At 42.1% G+C, this 23,282-nt stretch overlaps 2 protein-coding genes across 2 annotated transcripts in view; both read right to left on the bottom strand.

Moving 5' to 3' along the window:
* The window catches only part of CPLANE1 (ciliogenesis and planar polarity effector complex subunit 1), a 141,342-nt gene extending 138,428 nt beyond the window's left edge, over positions 1-2,914 (bottom strand). The window contains exon 1 of the mRNA XM_082724195.1: positions 2,646-2,914. The gene's annotated coding sequence lies outside the window, so the exon portion shown is untranslated. The remainder of the gene's footprint in view (positions 1-2,645) is intronic.
* Positions 2,915-16,674: 13,760 nt separating this feature from the next.
* NUP155 (nucleoporin 155) overlaps positions 16,675-23,282 on the bottom strand; it is a 66,647-nt gene continuing 60,039 nt past the window's right edge. The window contains exons 34-35 of the mRNA XM_082724394.1: positions 17,432-17,538; positions 16,675-16,877 (exon numbers count right to left, since the gene is read on the bottom strand). Of these exons, the coding sequence (XP_082580520.1) occupies positions 16,739-16,877; positions 17,432-17,538 (246 nt within the window). The 3' untranslated portion in view covers positions 16,675-16,738. The remainder of the gene's footprint in view (positions 16,878-17,431; positions 17,539-23,282) is intronic.

Here is a 23,282-nt window from a genome sequence, read left to right as displayed (position 1 = left end):
AAAAATGATAGTGGAGAAAACAAATTAACATCTAACCTCTAAGAGGGAGACATTATGCTCCTCTGATTATGATAATTTGAAAAAGACACAATATTATTTATATTGTATTCCAACCCAAAATTCCAAACCTAACTCTATTCATGAGGAAACTAATTCATATTGAAGACTTTGATATAAATGGGCTATTAGCCCTTAAAAATATCAGTATCATGAGAAAGAAAGGCTCAAGAACTATTCGAAGTTAAAGAAGTTTAACAATATAAGACAATGAAATGAAATGAAATATCCTGAACTGTATCTTGTACTAGAAAAGAAAATTAGCTGTAAAGAATATTATTGTGACACTTGACATAACTGGAAATACAGACAATAGCACAGATAAAAGTAACATGTCAGTGTTAAACTTGGGGAATTTGATAAATGTACTTGTTTACATAAAAGAGTATCTGAATGAATGAATGAATAAAATCTTTTTTAAAAAAAAAAGCATCATTGCTCTTAGGAAATACATATCGTCCTACTTGAGTAGTAAGGCAGAAAGAGGCATGATGCATGCAATCCACTCTCAAACAGTTCAGAACAAACAAGGTGTGCGCACATGTATAAACAGAAGGAAAAGCATGCGTAAAATATAAACAAGTGGAGGGTGCCTGGGTGGCTCAGTTGATTAAGCGACTGCCTTCAGCTCAGGTAATCATACTGGACTCCCTGGGATGGAGTCTTGCATCCGGCTCCCAGTTCCATGGGGAGTCTGCTTCTCCCTCTGACCTTCTCCCCTCTCATGCTCTCTCTCACTCTCTTGCTCTCTCTTAAATAAAAAAAACATAAAATAATATCTTAAAAATAAATAAATAAATAAACAAGTGGGCAAACTGGGTAAGAGTATAGGTGTTCTTTAGTATTATTTTTGCAATTTTTCCATAAACCTCAATTTCAAATTCAAAAAAGAGGAAAATTAATATGACAGAGTATTAAATAACATTAAGGAATTAATGTTATTTTTGGTGGTATTTTGTAATTCTATTATAGGTTTGGGGTTTTTTTTTAAGGGTGCTTACCTCTCCTAGGTATGAGATATACAGTATATACTTAAGTATTTATGCCAGGAATTTGCTTTAAAATACTTCAGAAGGGGGCAACTGGGTGGCTCTGGCTCAATACATTCAGCCTTCCGCTGAGGTCATGATCCCAGGGTCCTGGGGTTGGCTCCCTGCTCAGCGGGGAGAGAAGCAGAGTGTCTCTCCCTCTGCCCTCTACACCTAACCCCACTCTTGCTAGCTCTCTCTAACAAGTAAATAAAATCTTTTTTTTTTTTTAAGATTTTATTTATTTATTTGACAGAGAGAGATCACAAGTAGGCAGAGAGGCAGGCAGAGAGAGAGGAAGGGAAGCAGGCTCCCTGCTGAGCAGAGAGCCCGATGCGGGACTTGATCCCAGGACCCTGAGATCATGACCTGAGCCGAAGGCAGTGGTTTAACACACTGAGCCACCCAGGCGCCCCAAATCTTTAAAAAATAATAATAAATAAAATATATCAATAGTATGGACATATAACCTTTCAACTAAAATGTTAAGGATAAAAAGATGGCTCAAGGTGTAAAGACGGTCCTACAGGATTTGATGATGATGGATGGTCTTTCAGCTTTTGAAGTCTAGTGGATGTTCTCACCTCCTGTTTCATGGCAAAGATTATTTCTGCCTCAGAGTGAACTGGCAGTTAAAACCGAATGCTACAGGGCGCCCGGGTGGCTCAGTGGGTTAAAGCCTCTGCCTTCGGCTCAGGTCATGATCTCAGGGGTCCTGGAATCCAGCCCGCATCGGGCTCTCTGCTCAGCCGGGAGCCTGCTTCCTCCTCTGTGTCTGCCTGCCTCTCTGCCTACTTGTGATTTCTCTGTGTCAAATAAATAAAAATATTAAAAAAAAATTTTTTTTAACCCTAATGCTACAGATAATAATAAACATCACGAAACAAAATCAGTTAATGGAAAGAAGAAATTAAAAACTCAGTAACTCACAAAGTAGATTAGGAGGAAAAATATGTTGTCTTACCCCAACAAAGTACCTTTAATCAAAACTCACTGGCGAACGCAATTCCCAGAGAATAATTCAACTTCTGCTTTTTTCCCACCAGAGACGAGCCTAAGACACCGCATCTATTCCTCAGTGCTCTACTGATACTGAAGAACGTCAAAGAAGTGTCCCCCACGACCACCTCGCCAAAGTCCCCTGGGGCTGATCCAGGGGTTTTCCGCCCCAGCCCGCGGCGGGGGCTTGGTAGGGAGGGCGGCCCTCTCCCGGGCGGGGTGCTCGCCGCGGCGCCCCCCGGGACCGCCCGGGGCTGGAGGACCAGGGCCGGGCCGAGGGCTGGCGCACCCCGGGGTTCGTCCCACGCCGGCCGGAGGGCGACGCGGCCCCGGGAGCTCCCGCGCCTCGGTCAGCCCGAGGATGCTGCGGCGGGAGGACGACGCGGGGAGACTGGGCAGGGCCGAGCGCGAGGGAAGGACGTGGGGACGGGGTGCGGCGGGAGGCGGGGAGTAAGGAGTAAGGAAAATCGCGGACCGGCACGACGCGAGGGTGGAAGGGGCGGCCGAGCCGTGCCGGGAGGGGGCCGGGGTCGTGAGCGGCAAGAATCCGCGGGCAGTTACCTCCGCCGGGGCGCCGCCCGTCCGAGGCGAGGAAGGCGCAGCGAGGCGGAGGACGAAACGGGCAGCGTAGCGAGGAGGCGGGACGGCGACCGCCAGAGGCCCAGCCGGCCGCCCAGACGCGAGCCCTGTGCCCTGGCGACCGGGGAAGGCGGGGGAGGAGACGCGGGCACCGCCAGGGCGCCTGCTCCGAGCGCGGGCGGGAAGCTCGTGATGCTCCTCCCTCCCTCCGCCTCTGCGCCCGGGCGCTCCGAGTTCCCGCCCCTCTTTTGCGAGCCTAGGAGAGCTCCCGGCTCCAGGCTCCCGGCTCGAGGCTCCCGGCTCCCGCCGCGGGTCTCCTCAGCTTCCGCCGGGACTTCATCCGCCGGGCGCGCTTCAGACGCTCGCCGCCTGAGCGCCGCGGCGCTGCGCAGCGCTTGCCTGGGAACTGCTTGATAACCGACCGACGTGGAACTCCCGGCACGTCCCCTCCACTGTGGGGACCTCTCTGGACCCTTTTGGTCGCACACGGCTCTTCACAGGCCGGTGGGCAATCTCCAGCACAAAGAAGGACAGTGTCTGTACTCGCCGTCCTAGTGACTTTTTTTTTTTTTTTTTTTTTTTTAAGATTTTGTTCATTTATTTGACAGAGATCACGAGTAGGCAGAGAGGCAGGTGCGGGAGGTGGTGGTGGGGGTGCAGGCTCCCCGCTGAGCAGAGGACCCCATGCGGGACTCGATCCCAGGACCCTGCGATCACGACCGGAGCCGGCGTCCCTTGCCCCAGTCCTGGTCCCGCTGACTGACCGGGGACAGAAGTCCCCGATAAGCAGATCTCGAGCTCTGTCTAGCCTGGAAAAGCATTTTTTTCGGAGGCATGCTGCGGCTCCCTCCTCGCCCTCCTCTTCACACGTTGATGCCATCGGCCTGGTTCGGAGGCTTTTATTTTGTATTCTACAATGTTTCTTTTTTGAGCATTTGCGTCATTTCCCATTTACACTGTAATACCATTACAGAAATTCTCATAAACATTGGTGTACAATCTAGTTTCATTCTTTAACATCAGAGACAATGAGTCAGTATATATTTTAAAGTTTTTGACTTAGTGTTTCTCGATTCTGGCTGCCTATGAGAATTATTTGGAGAACTTTTAAAAAAATACTGGCACTTGGGGTTCGCTACTGAAGATTCTGATTTGAGTGATCCGGGATAGAACTCAGTATTGCGTTTAGAAATTCTGCAGTTCTGGGTGCCTGAGTGGCTCAGCGGGTTAAGACCTCTGCCTTCGGCTTGGGTCATGATCTCAAAAGTCCTAGGGTTGAGCCCCACATAGGGCTTTCTGCTCAGCGGAAAGCCTGCTTCCCCCTCTCTGCCTGCCTCTGCCTATTTATGATCTCTGTCAAATAAATACATAAGATCTTTTAAAACACACACACACACACACACTAAACTTTTAAGAAGTTCTGCAGGTCTAGTAGTGCTCAGTCCCTTGAGTGTGGACTCTTGGGCCAAATCAAGTCATCAAGTCATGATCTCCGTGGTGAGATGAGTCCCAGATCAGGGTCGCTGTGAGCATGGAGCTTCCTTGAGATTTTCTCCCTCCCTCTGCCTCTCTCCCTGTTTGTGCTCTCTCTGCTTTTCCCCTCTCTCAAATAAAAAGGACAACAACAAAAATCAATGAATCTCTAAAAGTTCCCCAGGTCTTTACTAGACTTAAAATTAAATAAAATAAAATAAAATAAAAAGAATCACACATAAAAAATAAAATAGGGGCACTTGGGTGGCTCAGTGGTTAAGTGTTTGCCTTTGACTCACGTCATGATCTCAGGGCCCTGGGATCTAGCCCCGCATGGGGGCTCCCTGCTCTGAGGAAAGCCTACTTCTCCCTCTCATACTCCCCCTGTTTATGTTCCCTCTCTCCCATTCTCTGTGTCAAATAAATAAAACGAAACCTTTTTAAAAGAATAATAATATGGGGCGCCTGGGTGGCTCAGTGGGTTAAAGCCTCTGCCTTCGGCTCAGGTCATGGTCCCAGGGTCCTGGGATGGAGCCCCGCATCGGGCTCTCTGCTCAGCAGGGAGCCTGCTTCCTCCTCTCTCCCTGCCTGCCTCTCTGCCTGCTTGTGATCTCTGTCTGTCAAATAAATAAATAGATAAATAAATAAATAAAATAATAATAATATTATTATTATTATTTCCCCAGGGGATTCAAGTGTGAAGTCAAGGTAGAGCCTGATACGTATACTACAAAATTGACATTTGTCCTCATTTGAATCTATGTCAAATAGGTGACAGTGGTAACTCATTATCTCAATATGCTTTTTTGATTTCTAATGAGATTGAACATTTTTCAAATATTTACTACCCATTTGTAGTTTAATTCCTTTTTTTATGAATTGTCTCTTTATAGTCCCTGATCATTTGTTCAATTGCACTGTTCAAGTTTTTATTTTTTATTTATTTTTTCTTTTTAAAGATTTTACTTATTTATTTGACAGAGAGAGTTCACAAGTAGGCAGAGAGGCAGGCAGAGAGAGAGAGGAGGAAGCAGGCTCCCTGCTGAGCAGAGAGCCTGATGCAGGACTCGATCCCAGGACCCTGAGATCATGACCTGAGCCGAAGGCAGTGGCTTAACCCACTGAGCCACCCAGGCGCCCTCAAGTTTTTATTATTACAAATAATTACTTATGAGAATTAATTATTCTGCCAAATAGAGCAAATCTGCCATTTATTTTTTAATTTTGTTGATGTAAGTTATATGAAAATATGAAATAACTAAACTTATTTTTATAAGATTTTTAAATTATTCTTATCCTCTTTTTAAAAAATATATATATATTTATTTATTTGACAGAAAGAGAGGGAGATCACACGTAGGCAGAGAGGCAGGCAGAGAGAGAGGAGGAAGCAGGCTCCCCGCCAAGCAGAGAGCCCGAGGCAGGGCTCCATCCCAGGACCCTGAGACCATGACCCAAGCGGAAGGCAGAGGCTTAACCCACTGGGCCACCCAGGCACCCCATTCTTATTCTCATTTAAACTGATGTCACGGGGCGCCTGGGTGGCTCAGTGGGTTAAGCCACTGCCTTCGGCTCAGGTCATGATCTCGGGGTCCTGAGATCGAGTCCCACATCGGGCTCTCTGCTCAGCGGGGAGCCTGCTTCCCTCTCTCTCTGCCTGCCTCTCCATCTACTTGTGATTTCTCTCTGTCAAATAAATAAATAAAATCTTAAAAAAAAAATAAACTGATGTCACTATACCTTTTTTTCTCACTAGAATATCAAAAATGCATACAAAGATTTATTTATTTTAGAGAAAGAGCACATCCACATGCAGGTGTCAGGGGGAGGGACGGGGGAGAGGGAGAGAATCCCAGGGAGACTCCTGCACAGAGAGTGGAGCCCTTCTCACCACCCCCAGATCATGACCTGAGCCAAAAGCAAGAGTCAGAGGCTTAATCACTAAGCCACCCGTGGGCTCAAGAATACTAGTTCTTTTTTTTTTTTTTAAAGATTTTATTTATTTATTTGACAGAGATCACAAGCAGGCAGAGAGGCAGGCAGAGAGAGGAGGAAGCAGGCTCCCTGCTGAGCAGAGGGCCCGATGCGGGGCTCGATCCCAGGACCCTGGGATCATGACCTGAGCCGAAGGCAGCGGCTCTTCGGCTTAACCCACTGAGCCACCCAGGCGCCCCAAGAATACTAGTTCTTATAAGAATGTCCAAGGGGTGGAAGAGAACTAAAAGAAAACCTAAGAAGGATGAATCTAGGAAGGAGTAGCCCAACCATGGGAAAATCCAAGTAAGGTCAAATAAAAATAAGCCTCAGAATTCCCACAGCAGCAGTTTTGATATTTTGTAGTAAGGGTTACAATAGCCATAAAGTAACTAAAATCCTTTTGGTAGTAGATAATAAAAGCAAATCTGACTAGCTTGAGCAAGAGAGGGAATTTATTGTAGAAACTCTGGTGTATCCCACAGAATCTAAGGGAGTGGTTTTAACAACCAGTTCTTGGGAAGAACTATAACCACGACAGATCATGAGTGTTCTCTGTAGAATAATGCTCTCTAGTAGAAATTTCTGTAATGGTGAAAATAATCTATGTCTGCTTTGCCCAAAATGGTAGCCATTAGCCACAATGGTATTAAGCACCTGAAATGTAACTAGTGCAGCTGAGACACTGATTTATTTTATTATGTTTTATTCCATTTAAATTAAATTCAAATAAACAAATGTGGCTAGTGGTTCCTGTATTGTACAGCACAGCTTTAAAACCTTGCCACTAACATGACTCAATTCCAATTATTCTCAGTTCAAAATTCCAAATCTCAGGTGCCTGGGTGGCTCAGTGAGTTAAAGCCTCTGTCTTCGGCTCAGGTCATGATCCCAGAGTCCTGGAATCAAGCCCCACATCTGGCTCTCTGCTCAACAGGGAGCCTGCACCCCCACGCCCCACCTACTTGTGATCTCTATCTGTCAAATAAATAAATAAAATCTTATTTTATTTGTGTGTGTGTGTGTGTGTGTGTCAGTTTTAAGTTATTATTTTTTAAAATCAGTACTTTTTACTGGAAACAACTTGATCAAAAATCTGTCACAGAATTTTGAGACCCATTAAAACAAAAGTTTAATGAGAAAAAAAAGAAGATAGATATCACCTAAAAAACGTTTTCATTTTCAGTTTCAAGTTTCCAAGTAAAATTAGTTTTTTCACAAGACAGCTGTCTAAACAGTTCAGCTTTATTTATTTTATTTCTTGTTAAATATCAAATTCAAAACATTAAAGTCTGAATATGGCATTTTGCCATAAGCCACAATGCAGGGGCAGTCCAGAGAAGACCCTGGATATGTGGAAGAGGAGAGGAGTACTGTGCGGGCAAGAAGAGGCAGCAGCCCCTCTGGCTTAGTGGAAACAAGGAATCAGAGATGCATGTATTTCAAGATAAAATCTCATGAGGATGAGATTAAGAAGAAAGTGGAAAGCCAAGTAGTTTTCCTCTGTCATTGGAAAAAAAATTGTCCTTTAGAATGCCCACTCCCAATATGGGGGTGATCCCACCAGAATAAAACATGGTAATATGATAGGGAAAGAAACTGAGCTTCTCTCAGTTCTTACATCAAGTTCAAGGCATATAACTCACATATTCTGGGGAAGTTGAGAGCAAGGGGAGCCACCAAAGAGACACAAAATGGAAAGACAAAGGCTGAGACTTGGTGGACAAGTGTAGCACCATCAAGGGAGAAAAAGGTTTACTGGCTGTATTACAGTAGATACCAACCCAAGAGATCAGGAGCAAACATCAAACACCCTGAAGCAGTGGGTAAGAAAATAGAAAACAAAGTCTGAACACAGGTACTCTCTCCCCCATTGCCTTTAGGGCATGTAACCCCTCCTCCCAATATCATAATCTACCCTGTAGATTAAGTAGAATGAGAAGAAAAAATCCACAAGATACAGCATTTATTTGAAATTCTTACCAAAGAAGAAATGGAAGTACTATAAATTGTCAAGATAAAGACTTTCCCTGCTATACACTGGGGTGGAGCCTTATGAAGAATATTCAATTACAGAAAAAAAATTATAAACAACATTTTCTTTGTGAAATGGTAGATTTGCCATCTTCTCACTTTACCACAAAAGAAGCCAACTTGAAGACAAAGGGCAGAGTGAAGTGAATTAGAGAAAAATAAAAACAAAACCCCACTTGATCAAAACTTGCAACAAACCTGCTGAATCCCTACATTAATGAGCCAATCATTTATTGTTTGGCTTAACTGTTAAACCCAGTTTAGGTTCTCTGTTACTAAAAATCTTAAAGGTCTTGCTTAAAGGTAAGCAATTAAAAGCAGCCAGTAGATCATAGAGTTTGGAATAAAACACAGGACGTCTAACATCCAAATCTGGATTCCCCCCTTTTTTTTTTATTTTCTTCAAAAGATTTACTTATTTATTTGAGAGGGGGAGGGGCAGAGGGAGAGGAAAAAACCATCTTTTTTTTTTTTTTTTTAAGATTTTATTTATTTATTTGACAGAGAGAGATCACAAGTAGGCAAAGAGGCAGACAGAGAGAGGAGGAAGCAGGCTCCCTGCAGAGCAGAGAGCCCGATGCGGGACTCGATCCCAGGACCCTGAGATCATGACCTGAGCCGAAGGCAGCGGCTTAACCCACTGAGCCACCCAGGCGCCCCGGAAAAAACCATCTTAAGCAGACTCTGCACTGAGTGTGGGGTGGGGTGTGATGCTGGGTGCAACATGGGGATTGACCTCAAAACCCCAAGATCACAACTCCAAGATCACCATACCGAAATCACAACCTGAGCCAAAACCAAGAGTCATATGGTTAACCTTCTACGCCACCAAGACACCCCACCGAACTTGGACTTCTAATCATCATAACACATAGGTGTAGTTCAACTGCCATTCTCTCTGCTGAATCTGCAACTACTTGCTACTCAAAGTATGGTCCAAGGACCTGAACTGTGGCATCACTGGGAGCTCATTGGGAAGGCAGATCTCTAGGCTCCACCCACCCAAACCTACTTAGTCAAAATCTGCAATTTAATGAGTCTCAAGTAATCCATATGTACCTTAATGTTTGAGTCTTCTATCTCCTTACCAAAACTGTGATAACTTTGAAGGCAGAAAATACATATTAGTACTTTTAAAATGTAACTACTTGTAATAATTGTCCACCAAATTAATTATCCATAATAATAATAATAATAATAATAACTGTGCACCAAAACACTCTTTCAGTATTACTGGGTATATTGCCAATCTGCATTTCCCAGCCTCCCTTACAATGCCCATGTGATTAAGTAAGTTCCCTCTAATGCAACCTAAGCAGAAATATGGTGTACAACTTCTGGGCTCAGATCTTACTATCGTGGACATAGTTTCTCATTTTCCTCTTCCCTTGGCTGAAATCCACCATGACCCAGTTTGATTATGCAATGAGACACTGAAGAATGCCAGAGCCAGTATCCTGAAGGAAGCTAAATCTCTGAATAATTGTATGGATGAGAGCTACTCCTCCAACTGAATCAGTACCTTGTAATAGTAGTATAAGAGAGAAATAAATGTCTCTCTTCTTTAGGCCACTGATTTATTGTAGGGGCTTTTTGATACGGCAGCCTATTCTTATCTTAAATAATTCATACTCCACGGGGCGCCTGGGTGGCTCAGTGGGTTAAGCTTCTGCCTTCGGCTCAGGTCATGGTCTCAGGGTCCTGGGATCGAGCCCCGCATCGAGCCTCGCATCAGGCTCTCTGCTCAGCCAGGAGCCTGCTTCCCTTCCTCTCTCTCTCTCTCCACCTGCCTCTCTGCCTACTTGTGATCTCTGTCAAATAAATAAATAAAATCTTTAAAAAATAATAATAATTCACACTCCGGTACCTGGGTAGCTCAGTTTTTTGGGTAACTGCCTTCGGCCCTGGTCATGATCCCTGAGTCCAGGGATCGAGTCCTGTGTCGGGCTCCCAGCTCCACCGGGAGTCTCCTTCTCCCTCTGACCTTCTCCCCTCTCATGCTCTCTTTCACTGTCTGTCTCTCAAATAAATAAATAAAATCTTTTAAAAAAATTCAAATCAAAAGCTTATTTAAAAAAAATAATTCACACTCCATCTTGTAACAAACCTCAACTTAAAATGTTTCCCCTTGTGCTAAAAGGCCTCCAATAAGCACGCAACAGCCATTTCTGTGCTATGTGATACTAGCCATAGGTGACTGGTTGAAAAATGGATCCTTTACCCAAACTGCACTGTTTGCACTTTCCCTCCAAGAGATTTGGAATTTTTTTTAAAAGGTTTTTTGTTTTCTATTTATCCCTTAAAAAAAAAAAAGATTTTATTTATTTATTTGAAAGACAGAGATCACAAGTAGGCAAAGAGGCAGGCAGAGAGAGAGAGGAGAAAGCAGGCTCCCTGCTGAGCAGAGAGCCCAATGTGGGGCTCTTTCCCAGGACCCTGGGATCATGACCTGAGCCGAAGGCAGAGGCTTTAACCCACTGAGCCACCCAGGCGCCCCCGCAAGGGAGATTTTTATGGGAGATTTCAGGGACAGAAGTGAAGCAGCTGTCTTAGAGCTCACATAGGTGGTCACTTATCTGCTGGCTTTGCAGCTGCTCTAACTTCCCTTGAGTTAGTTCCAAAGTCTCTTTCAAAGTCTCCAACTCCTGGGCCAGGTGTAAGTATTTAGCTCCATGAAGGACTCAGCTTCTGCAGGACATCAATACCACCATGGTCAGAAGCAACAAAAACTGACAAGGATTTTGGCAGCCATCTTCCCTTGTTGCCTGACAGCTCTATGAACTTCAAGCTCCAACATCTGGTGCAAAGAAACAGTCTTACAGAGACTTAAACCAGCTCTACTGATTCCGTAATATCAAATTCCTATAAAAATACACACCACAAACCCATTTTCTTGTGTTTTTCTTTCTTAGAACCGTGACTGATACAATATGTAAGACAACAAATTTTAATGAATATAATCCCAAGATATTATTTATTTATTTAAAGAAAAGATTTTTTTTTTAAAGATTTTATTTATTTCACAGAGAGAAATTACAAGTACACTGAGAGGCAGGCAGAGAGAGAGAGAGAGAAGGAAGCAGGCTCCCTGCTGAGCAGAGAGCCCGACGTGGGACTCGATCCCAGGACCCTGAGATCATGACCTGAGCCGAAGGCAGCGGCTTAACCCACTGAGCCACCCAGGCGCCCCAAAGAAAAGATTTTTATTTATTTATTTGTCAGAGAGAGAGGGAGCGAGAGCGAGCACAGGCAGACCGAGTGGAAGGCAGAGCCAGAGGGAGAAGCAGGCTCCCTGTGGAGCAAGGAGCCCGATGTGGGACTCGATCCCAGGACGCTGGGATCATGACCTGAGCTGAAGGCAGCTGCTTAACCAACTGAGCCACCCAGGCTTCCCCCCAAGATATTATTTAAAATATCATTTCTGCTATGAGATGTCTCATACCCTACACTGTCACACATCAAGGAAAAAAAAATCTATTTCCTCAATCTGTGCTTCATTCTGATTCAAACAATTCAAGTCACATACCCACTTTGAGTTAACCACTTGTCTTAAAAAAAGAAAAAAAAAGCATTGATTGGTTGAGGCTTTAGTTAAGTGTCACTTATAGACTAATCACTGTGACAAGGTGAGTTACGAGATTGTAGTAGCAATAACTAATCATGGATTTTCCCTGTCACCTGAAATGTGGACATTTTGTAGTTATGCTTCCCTTTGCTTGTCATTTGGAGGGTCAATTTATCATGTACGTGGGCAGATAACAAGTGAGAAGCCATTTTGACCATCTTCCAGTTCAACAGAAACTATTAAACTGAATTACACAATCCGTTAGAGTTGCCAGAGTTGTCAGAGAGAAAAGACTATTTCTCATGGCAAGCACTTGGCATTCATATGTCATCTTAGTAATAGGGACTCACCCTATCACTTCTCTTCTTAGGCTGTACTTCAGAAAGAGACCTACAACTGTGTAACCTGGCAGTGGACTGTGTGGGGAAGCTTTGATAATTTACCAAGCTGCCATTCGTTCTTTATCTTCAGATGAGTGTAACAGTACTGTTGTAACATGCATCCTTTTAATTTCAAGTCCTAAATTCTCCTCTTGTTTATTTTATTTTTTAACATTTTACTTATTTATTTGACAGAGTCACAGCTAGAGAGGGAACAGAAGCGGGGAGGGAGGGAGAGGGAGAAGCTGGCTTCCCGCTGAGCAGGGAGCCCATGTGGGGCTCAGTCCCATGGCCCTGGGATCATGACCTGAGCCGAAGGCAGATGCCTAAAGACTGAGCCACCCAGGCATCTCAATTCTCTTGTTTAAAGAGAAATTGGAGTTATTTCTACTTTCAGAAAACCTATCAAGGGGCGCCCAGGTGGCTCAGTGCGTTAAACCTCTGACTTCAGCTCAGGTCATGATCTCATGGTCCTGGGATGGAGCCCCAAGCCTCAAATCAGGATTTCTGCCCAGCAGGGAACATCCTTTCCTCTCCAACCTCTGCCTGCTTCTCTGCCTACTTGTGATCTGTCAAAAAAATAAATAAAATCTTAAAAAAAAAAAAAAAAAGCTATCAAAAGGAAAAGGGGAGGGGAAAAAAGTAGGTAAAAAATTAAGGTTGGCTCAAATTCCTTGGCATCAAGACTAGACATAGGAAAGAATATACATGCTTTTACGTAATATATCTCCACCCAGTGGTAAACAAGTGTGTTCTTTATGAGAAAACTTATCCTATGATTTGTGTGCTATTCTCTGTATTATTTCAATTAATATCAGGGTTTTTTTGTTTTGGGGGAGGGCACGCAGGGGAGAGGTAGAGAGAGAATTCCAAGCAGCCTTCACACCTAGCCCAGAGCCTGACACAGGGCCTAATCTCAGAACCCTGAGCTGAAATCAAGAATCAGATGCTCAATCGGATGCCACAGAAGTGCTTCAAAGTCAGTTTTTAAAAAATCGTATATTGGGGTGCTTGGGTGCTTCAGTTGGTTGGGCGACTGAGATTTCAGCTCAGGTCATGATCCTGGAGTCGCAGAATCGAGTCCCGCATTGTGCTCCCTGCTCAGGGGAGAGTCTGCTTCTCCCTCTGATCCTTCCCTTCTCAAGTTCTCTCTCACTCTCTCTCTCAAATAAATACATAAAGTCTTAAAAAAGATAAATAAATATCATATACTGGAAACTACCTCTTATTTTTTTGAAAGCTACTGTTTGGTTTTTAAAATATTTTATTTATTTGAAAGTGAGAGAGAGCATACACACCTGTGCACATGCAAGGGAGGCTGTAGAAGAAGGAGAAGCAGGCTCCCGCTGAGCAGGTAGGACTCAACCTCAGGACCCTGGGATCATGACCTGAGCCGAAGGCAGTGGCTTAACCCGCCGAGCCACCCAGGCGCCCCTTTCTGTATTAATTTTTAAGGGAAGTATGAGGTCAAACTATTTGATAAATCTGAGGGTGAAAAGTATCAAATCCTCGGATGTTCTGATGAGGCTTCTCATATCCTTGAAAGGTCATCCTAATGCAAAAAGTGGGAAAATATGAAGCTGCCTGCAAAATGACAGGAGTAGAAGGCTATTGCTCCAAAGCAGAGTCTATTTTTTAAGTTTTGTTTATTTATTTGACAGAGAGACAGTGAGAGAGGGAACACAAGCGGGAGGCATGGGCAGAGGGAGAAGCAGGCTTCCCACCGAGCAGGGAACCAGATGCCGGGCTCGATCCCAGGACCCTGGGATCATGACCTAACTGAAGGCAGACACTTCACCAACTGAGCCACCCAGGCACCCCAAATTTGTTGTTGTTTTTTTTTTTTTTTAGAGATTTTTAGTTATTTATCTGAGAGAAATAAATAGGGGGAGCTCCCAGAGGGAGAGGGAGAAGGAGAAGCAGGGTCCTTGCTGAGTAGGGAGTTTGGTGCGGAGCTGGATCCCAGGACTTTGGATCCTGAGCTGAGCCGATGGTGGGCGTTTCACTGACTGAGCCACCCAGGCATCCCGAAAAAATTGTTTCTTAGGAAAATGAAAGTTTGAAGAGTTTAAATGATTAACCAGAAGACTCAAAAATATTCTGGAAAAAAAATTTTATTATTAAGAAAATTTAAAATGAAGAAACTGATAGAAAATGAAAGAAAATTATGTGCCCTTTCAAGACCTTTACATTCAATATTCCAGTTCTTCATTTTCTTGATACAACTGTATCACTATCACAATTTTTCCTCTCATGAATAAGAGGAAAAATGAGGTGGGAAGTATCCTGAGGAGGAGAATGAGCAATCTGTGAATCCTGAGACTGAAATTAACTATATAACATAAATGTGGAGGAAATGCATGTGATCAGCAGAGAAGTGTTCAATGAAAAAGTCACTAGTAAGTCACATATGTTATAACTAAAGAAATGCTGAACATAATCACATGCATTTCACGGTCAATATCCCATACCCTGCACAATTACTCAAAAACAGGTTCTTTCTCTTCTTTCCTGACCATTTTGCCAAATGAAAATGATCTATCTAAAACTAATATGTCATAATCAAGGTCTTCAGTGACTCGTCATTGCCTACAATGAATGCACTGTTTCATAAATAATGTTCAACTTATTATTCATTGCCTATATATGTTTAATTGTCAGTATAAAGAAATAATGTGTTGACTAAACATCAAGTATGAGATATATTAATACAGTGATAAATGTGCGAGAACAATGCTATTCCAAGCTTGATCCACTGACCACCAGTATCAGTATCACATTAGAGGTGGAACACCTGGTTTTAGCAGGTTATCCAGGTGATTCTTATGAATTACAAGTTTTAGAAACACTGTTCTAGAAAGCTGAAAATGCACTAATTTCTCTTAGGGATCTCACCCTCCCCAAAAGTATGGAAAACATTTGCTGTGCAGCTAGAACTGTTAAACCTTCTCAAAAGTGCTCTGTGATAGAAAGAACAGGGTTCAGATTTCTGACTCCTAAGGACCATTTAGCCATGCTAGCTTACAGTCCTTTTGAAAGATCTAGCTTCAATATCTGAGTTGAGTATATTTAACATACCATATATATTAATGTGCTTGTGTGTAAATCGGCTTAAAAATACATATATATAGTAGAATTGGAGTCATGGCTAAATACCATTTAAGTAAGACTTTCATTTTAAGTAGACGTAACAAAATTTTAAGTTTATAGAGTTAACAATGCATAACTTACATTCGTTTTACATATTCAAGAAAACTAAACTTAAGGAACTAAAAGCTGAAAAATATGAGAGGTAGTGGTATCAAATGAGTGACATTTTGATAGTCTATTAAATATTATGAATTAGATATAGGAAAAAGGGAACTAAATTCTAAGAGAATAAATATGAAAAGGTCAACCCATGACCTTGGGAAAAAAGAAGGGAAGGAAAACTATTTTCAAAATGTACTATAAAAATTGTTAGACATGCTTCAGTGACAATAAGTAGAAGGCAATTACTCTTGATGGCATAAAAGGTGAGAGGAAAGAAGTCCATGTCCTCGCTTTTTTGTCAGTCCTGGCCATTCCTACTCTGTTCTCCTTCCTTGTTGCTGCCATGACTTGGTTTAGTTATTCCAATTTGCTGAAGACTGAAATCTCCATCACTAACAATTTTACTTTATATATTGTGTCTTGGGTAAAACTCATTTGTTGTGGTTATTGATTGGGAGGAAAAAGAATCAAACAGGGAGCAAATTCCCAGATGATGCTTCTCTGCTGGTTTGGTGCATACATTTGAGAACCATTGCTTTAATGTGGTCGGTAATCAGTCGCAAGGACTGGTAGGTAGACACTAAAAGGAAAACAGTATCTTTCTGTGTAGGTTTTTAGGACATAGAGTAGTAGTTACACATTTGCTACCTGCTCAAAAAATAGCCAAGTATATATTAATCTTTAAGAATTACAACTGACGGGGCGCCTGGGTGGCTCAGTGGTTTGGGCTGCTGCCTTTGGCTCGGTTCATGATCTCAGGGTCCTGGGATCGAGCCCCGCATAGGGCTCCCTGCTCCGCAGGAAGCCTGCTTCCCTCTCTCTCTTTCTGCCTGCCTCTCTGCCTACTTGTGATCTCCGTCTTTCAAATAAATAAATAAAATCTTAAAAAAAAAAAAAAAAAAAAAAAAAAAGAATTACAACTGACAATATTAGTAGTTGGAAGAAATTTCTTTCCAAAGATGAACCGAAACCTAAATAATTTTTTAAGAGGCAGTGTTTATTTGCCTATATTAGGACTGTTGTAGAATCCAGTGTTATGGAACTTGCTCAGCTAGCCTATTTAAGTTTTGATATCAACATCCTTGGACTAACTTGAAAATGAATACTGTAAGTTCAAAATTTCTGCCTTTATTAAATTAAAAATAAGAATTTCTAAATGTTTATATTTGTGTTACGATTGTAAGTAATCTTATTTCAATTGTTTTTTTAACCTGATTATTAAAAAGCAAAATAATAATAAAAAATAATTCATCTGGCAAATGTACTGTTTGTAGATATTGCCACTTATTTCTATTAAAATTGTTCTTAAATTCTTAAATTAGAGCACCTGATATCCGGACCCAGCTGAGCTTTTATTTTACAGGTTAAAATGCATGGACGACAATACACTACAATAATTAATGAAGCCGTTCTAGTTTAGCCTGAAGAGATTTAAAATTTCCCGTGATGGCTTGTACTGCAACTGAAGAGCTCATAGACTGAAGCTCAACCAGATAACCACAAATGGCATCCAGGCACAGATTTGTAAATCTTCTCCTGTAAAGGAAAAGATACCTGATCAACTGTTGATACATTTAGAAACATTTCCTCCTGTAAGACTTCTCTCTAGCTTCTGCTAACATTACTATCATCTCAGAAAGAGCAAGGATCATATGATTAAGTAAGCGGTAAATCAATGAAAACAGACAAGAAATGCAGGGGAAGGTGAATTACCACATGACCACCATGTTCTTCTGGGAGATTATTATAATGCGAAGGAGACAAAAAGGATGACTCTTTAAATTAATATTGAATTACTTACATTCTTTTGGTCTTTTCAAACAAATATACCATGAAATGGCCAATAATCTCACAAAGACATAACTGAACTGAAGGAGTTTAGAAGTAATTCATAAATTACATCATTTACCTATAGAAAGTATTCAGAACAGGGGTTGAAAAATGGAAAAAACTCTAACCTTTCATATATGCTAACTGATACCATTCAAATAGTAATTCTCCATATCTTCCCTCATCTAACTTTGTTGTTCAGATACTTATTAAAAACATTTAGGGTTTTGCTATAATGGCAATAGCTAATTCATAGTTACCTCTCACAATTTAAAACCTGGCTAGGATTCTCAACATATCTTGCCAATAGTACATGTATACAATCCAAAAGGTGCAGTGGCTTCTTCATTCTGTTCCAGAATGGATCCTATAAAGAAAGCATACACCATGAGTTCTAAAGCAAACTGTGTCAACTGATTTTTCAACCATTTATATTATTAGTTAAACCAGTCTTCAGAGTCCCAGGCAAAATTTCTCAATACTAAAATAAGCATTTAATGCAGGAGCACTGTGACAATGGGTGTGTTCTCACTATTCTGAGGGCTTCCTGAACAGCATGGGGTGTAAGATGCCCTGTTTTGGGCAGAGAGAGTGGGGTGGCACTATTTTCCCCCTTACCACCAATACAAAGACTTCAGAGATCACTAGTGGAGGTGCGGTTGCTTACATCAAACCCTACCTCTTGCAGTGCTTATTTACTGGGAATGTTCTGACTCTGAGTCAGTGTGGCAGGTCTTTCCCCCAGAAGACCAGCACAGGAAGCATACCTGCACCAACTCTAATGCTCACAGAGTGCTTCAAAGCATCACCTGAGTACCAGTAGAACTAGGACTAGGCTTTAGTTTTTTGTTGTTGTTGTTGTTTGTTTTTTTTTTTTTTTTTATTTCCTTTTCTCTTTTGGGGGATCAGGCTTCTCACACCCCCTTCTTTTTCCTTGGAATCAGGCTTATAGTTTTTGATTGTCTATTCGATTTTTGGGGGGAGGGGTCCTTTTCTTTTTTCTTCCATCTTCTCTTTTGTTTTTCTTTTCTTAAGATTTTTATTTATTTAAGAGAGAGAGAGAGTTCATAAGCAGGGAGGAAGGGTAGAGGGAGAAGCAGACTCCCTGCTAAGCAGGGAGTCTGATGTGGGACTCAATCCCAGGACGCTGGGATCATGACCTGAGCTGAAGGCAGACACTTAACTAACTGAGCCATGCAGGTGTCCTACCTTCCCCACCCCCACCAGGTTTATTTTAACAAATAAATCAAAGCACATCTAGTTAAAAGGTCCATACACTCCTCATGACAAGAAGGAGCTCTGCAGAGGACTAACCAGTGGGAAAGAGCAGTCAAAGCACAACAGCAGAGGCCACACAGCATACACCAGAAACACTTCTTGAAGTGCCACGCGCTGGACAGTGTATGACTCTGCCACACTTTTTTTTTTTTTTCTTTTTTAAAGAAAGGGAGGGTCACCTAGGTGGCTCAGTGGGTTAAAGCCTCTGCCTTTGGCTCAGGTCACGATCCCAGGGTTCTGCAATCGAGCCCTGCATCGGGCTCTCTGCTCAGCAGGGAGCCTGCTTCACCTCCATCTCTCTCTGCCTGCCTCTCTGACTACTTGTGATCTCTGTTAAATAAATAAATAAAAATCTTAAAAAAAAAAAAAAAAGAAAGAAAGAAAGGGAATGAGAGAGAGATATGGAAGAGCAGAAGGAGAGGGAGATAGAATCTTAAGCAGGCTCCATGCCCAGTGTGAAACAGGACATGGGGTGCGATATCATGACCATGAGGTCATGACCTGAGCCAAAATCAAGCTGGGTGCTTAATTGACTGAGCACTCAGGCACGCCTGACACCTTTTTAATATAGTATTACTCTCAGATTCAAGAAACATAATAAGCCTTCAAAACATGCAAAAGACAGAAACTTATCCAAAATGACAAGAGAAAAATGACAAGAGAGAAATTCTCCCCAAAAGAAAGGTCAATAAGAAATCATAGCCAGGAACCTGTACAAAACAGATATAAGCAATATATCTGAGTAAGGTTTTAGAAAAACAGTTACAAGACTTCTAGCTGGGCTTGGAAAAAAGCATAGAAGACACCAGAGAAACCCTTGTTGAGGAAATAAAAGGACTAAAAACTAATCAGGCTGAAATGAAAAATGTTATAGCTTGAGATGTGAAACCAAGTAGATATAATTACTATGAGGATTGAAGAAGCAGAAGAGCAAATAGGTGATATACATGATAAAATTATGGAAAATAATGAAGCTAAAGAGAAGAAGAAAAGAAAACTATTAGACTGTGTAGGTGGACTCAGGGAACTCAGCAAGACCATACAGCAAACCAGGATCTATATCAGAGGAGTCCCAGAAGAAGAGTGGGAAGAGGGGACAGATGGGCTATTTGAACAAATTATAGCTGAAAACTTCCCTAATTTGGCAAAGGAAGCAGGCGTTCAAGTCCAAGCGGCACAGAGAACTCCCCTCAAAATAAAAAAAATAGGTGAATACCACAAAATATCATTGTGAAACTTACAAAATATGAAGATAAAAAGAAAATTCTGAAAGCAGCTAGGAACAAAAAAGGTCCTTAGCCTACGAGGGTAGACACATAAGATTAGCAGTAGACATGTCCACTGCAACCTGGCAGGCCAGAAAAAAGTGGCATGATATATACAATGTGCTGTGAATGGGAAAAATAAGCAGCCAAGAATACTATATCCAGCAAGGCTGTCATTCAGAATAGGAGAGATAAAAAGTTTCTAAGACAAGGGGCGCCTGGGTGGCTCAGTGGGTTAAAGCTTCTGCCTTCGGCTCGGGTCGTGATCTCAGAGTCCTGGGATCGAGCCCTGCATCGGGCTCTCTGCTCAGCGGGGAGCCTGCTTTCCCCTCTCTGTCTGCCTGCCTCTCTTCCTACGTGTGATCTCTGTCTGTCAAATAAATAAATAAAATCTTAAAAAAAAAAAAAGGGGGCGCCTGGGTGGCTCAGTGGGTTAAGCCGCTGCCTTCGGCTCGGGTCATGATCTCAGGGTCCTGGGATCAAGTCCCGCATCGGGCTCTCTGCTCAGCAGGGAGCCTGCTTCCCCCTCTCTCTCTGCCTGCCTCTCTGTCTACTTGTGATCTCTGTCAAATAAATAAATAAAAATCTTAAAAAAAAAAAAAAAAAAAAAAGAGTTTCCAAGACAAGCAAAAACTAAAGAAGTTCATGAACACTAAACTAGCTCTGGAAGAAGCATCAAAAGGATCAAAAGGGATCCTCTGAGTGGGAAGGAGACCAAAAGCAACAAAGAATAGAAAGGAGCTGAGACAATCTACAGGAACAGAGTCTTTATAGGTAATACAATGGCACTAAATTAATATCTATCAATTATTATTCTGAATGTAAATGGGTAAATGTTCTAATCAAGAGACAAAGGGTATCAGAATAGATTTAAAAAAAAAAAACACCCAAAAAACAAGACTCATTGATATGCCTGTTTACAGACTCACCCTAGACCTAAAGATAAAGTAAAGGAGTAGAGAACCATAACCATGCAAATAGACATTTTAAAAAATAAATAGGGACGCCTGGGTGGCTCAGTTGGTTGGGCAGCTGCCTTCGGCTCAGGTCATGGTCCCAGCGTCCTGGGATCGAGTCCCGCATCCGGCTCCTTGCTCCGCAGGGAGCCTGCTTCTCCCTCTGACTCTGCCTTCCACTCTGTCTGCCTGTGCTTGCTCTCGCTCTCTCTGACAAATAAATAAATAAAATCTTTAAAATAAATAAATAAATAAAAAGAAAGCTGGATTAGCCATTCTTATATCAAATTAGATTAACTTGGGCGCCTGGGTGGCTCAGTGGGTTAAGCCGCTGCCTTCGGCTCAGGTCATGATCTCAGGGTCCTGGGATCGAGTCCCGCATCGAGCTCTCTGCTCAGCAGGGAGCCTGCTTCCTCCTCTCTCTCTGCCTGCCTCTCTGCTTACTTGTGATCTCTCTCTGTCAAATAAATAAATAAAATCTTTAAAAAAAAATTAGATTAACTTAAAGATTTTTTTAAAATTAAAAAAAAATTTTTTTTTTAAGATTTTATTTATTTATCGGGGGCGGGGGGGAGAGCGAGCACAGGCAAACAGAATGGCAGGCAGAGGGAGAAGCAGGCTCCTTGCTGAGCAAGAAGCCCAATGCGGGACTCGATCCCAGGACACTGGGATCATGACCTGAGCTGAAGGCAGCTGCTTAACCAACTGAGCCACCCAGGCATCCCTATATTTAAGATTTTCATAATTATTTATGTATTTGTCAGAAAGACAGAGAGCGAGTGAGTGCACACCAGCACAAGCACAAGCACAAGCAGGGGGAGCTGCAGGCTCCTGGATGAGCAGGAAACCTGATGTGGGACTCAATCCCAGGACCCTTGGATAGTGAACTGCACCAAAGGCAGATGCTTAGCCAACTGAGCCACCCAGGTGTCCTGACAAACTAGATTTTTAAAAAATTGTATTTTTAATTATTTTTTTCTTTAAAGATTTTATTTATTTGACAGAATGAGAGAGCACAAGCATGGGGAACGGAACAGGAAGAGGGAAAGGGAGAAGCAGGTTATCCCCAAGCAGGGAGCTTGACACGGGGCTCGATCCCAGGATCCTGGGATCATGACCCAAGCATAAGGCAGACACCCAACATCTGAGCCACCCAGGCACAACAAACTAGATTTTAAACCAAAGACTGTAATAAGACATGACAAAGGCACTGTATCATAATAAAGGGGTCTATCTAACAAGAAGATCTAATAATTGTAAATATTCATGTTTCTAACTTGGGAACAGCCAAATATATAAACCAATTAATAACAAACTTAAAGAAATTCATTGATAGTAGGGTACTTTCACATCCCACTCACCACAATGGACAGATCATTAATGTGTAAGATCAACAGGGAAAGAAGGGCTTTGAATGACACCCTAGACCAGATGGACTTAACAGATATATTCAGAGCATTTCATTCTGTAACAGTAGAATACAGATTTTTTTCAAGTGCACACGGAAGATTCTCCAGAACAGATCACATACTGGGTTACAAATCAGGCATCAAAAAGTACAAAAAGGCTGAGACCATACCACGGATATTTTCAGACCACAATGCTATGACACTTGAAATCAACCACAAGAAAAAAATTGGGAAAGACCACAAATAAACGGAGGTTAAAGAACATCCACTAGGGGTGCCTGGGTGGTCATTCAGTTAAGTGTTTGCCTTTGGTTTAGGTCATGATCCTGGGGCCCTGGGATAGAGTCTTGTATCAGGGAGGCTCCCTGCTAAGCATCTCCCTCTGCCCCTCTCCCTCTCCTTGAGTGCACGCACATGTGCTCTCTCTCTCCTCTCAAAAAAAACCAAACCAAAACAAAAAAACAAAAAAAAAACCTTAAAAAGGAAATAAAGAACATCCTACTGAAGAATGAACCAATTAACCATGAAATTAAAGAAGAAATTTAAAAAATACATGAAGGCAACTGAAAATGAAAACACTGTGGTCCAAAACCTTTGGGATGCAGCAAAGCAGTCACATGTGAGAAATATACAGCAGTAGAGGCCTACCTGAAGAAGCAAGGGAAGTCTCAAATATACAACTTACACCTAAGGGAGCTAGAAAAGGAACAGCAAATAAGGCCTATGCCAGGAGAAGAAGGGTAATAAAGCTAGGAGCAGAAATAAATGATATAGAAAAAAACCCAACCAGATCAGATCAATGAAACTAGGAGGTGGTTCATTGAAAGAATTAATGAAACTGATAACCCCCTAGCGAGACTTATCAAAAAGAAAACAGAAAGGACCAAATAAATAAAATCACAAATGAAAGAGACCACAACAAACACTGCAGAAATACAATTATAAGAGAATATTATGAGGAATTACATGCCAATAAATTAGGAAATCTGGAAGAAATGGATGCATTCCTAGAAACATATAAACTACTAAAATGGAAACAGGAAGAAACAAAATCTGAATAGACCCATAATCAGCAAAGAAACTGAATCAGTAATCACCAAAAATCTCCCAACAGAATCCAGGGATGGATGGCTTCCCAGGGGAATTCTATCAAACATTTAAAAAAGAATACCCATTCTTCTTAAACTGTTCCAAAAAACAGAA

This window comes from Mustela nivalis, assembly GCF_964662115.1.
Source record: "Mustela nivalis genome assembly, chromosome: 3".
NCBI lineage: Eukaryota > Metazoa > Chordata > Mammalia > Carnivora > Mustelidae > Mustela > Mustela nivalis.
The sequence above is the reverse complement of the archived record's forward strand: the minus strand, read 5'-3'. Positions and strand labels throughout refer to the sequence as shown.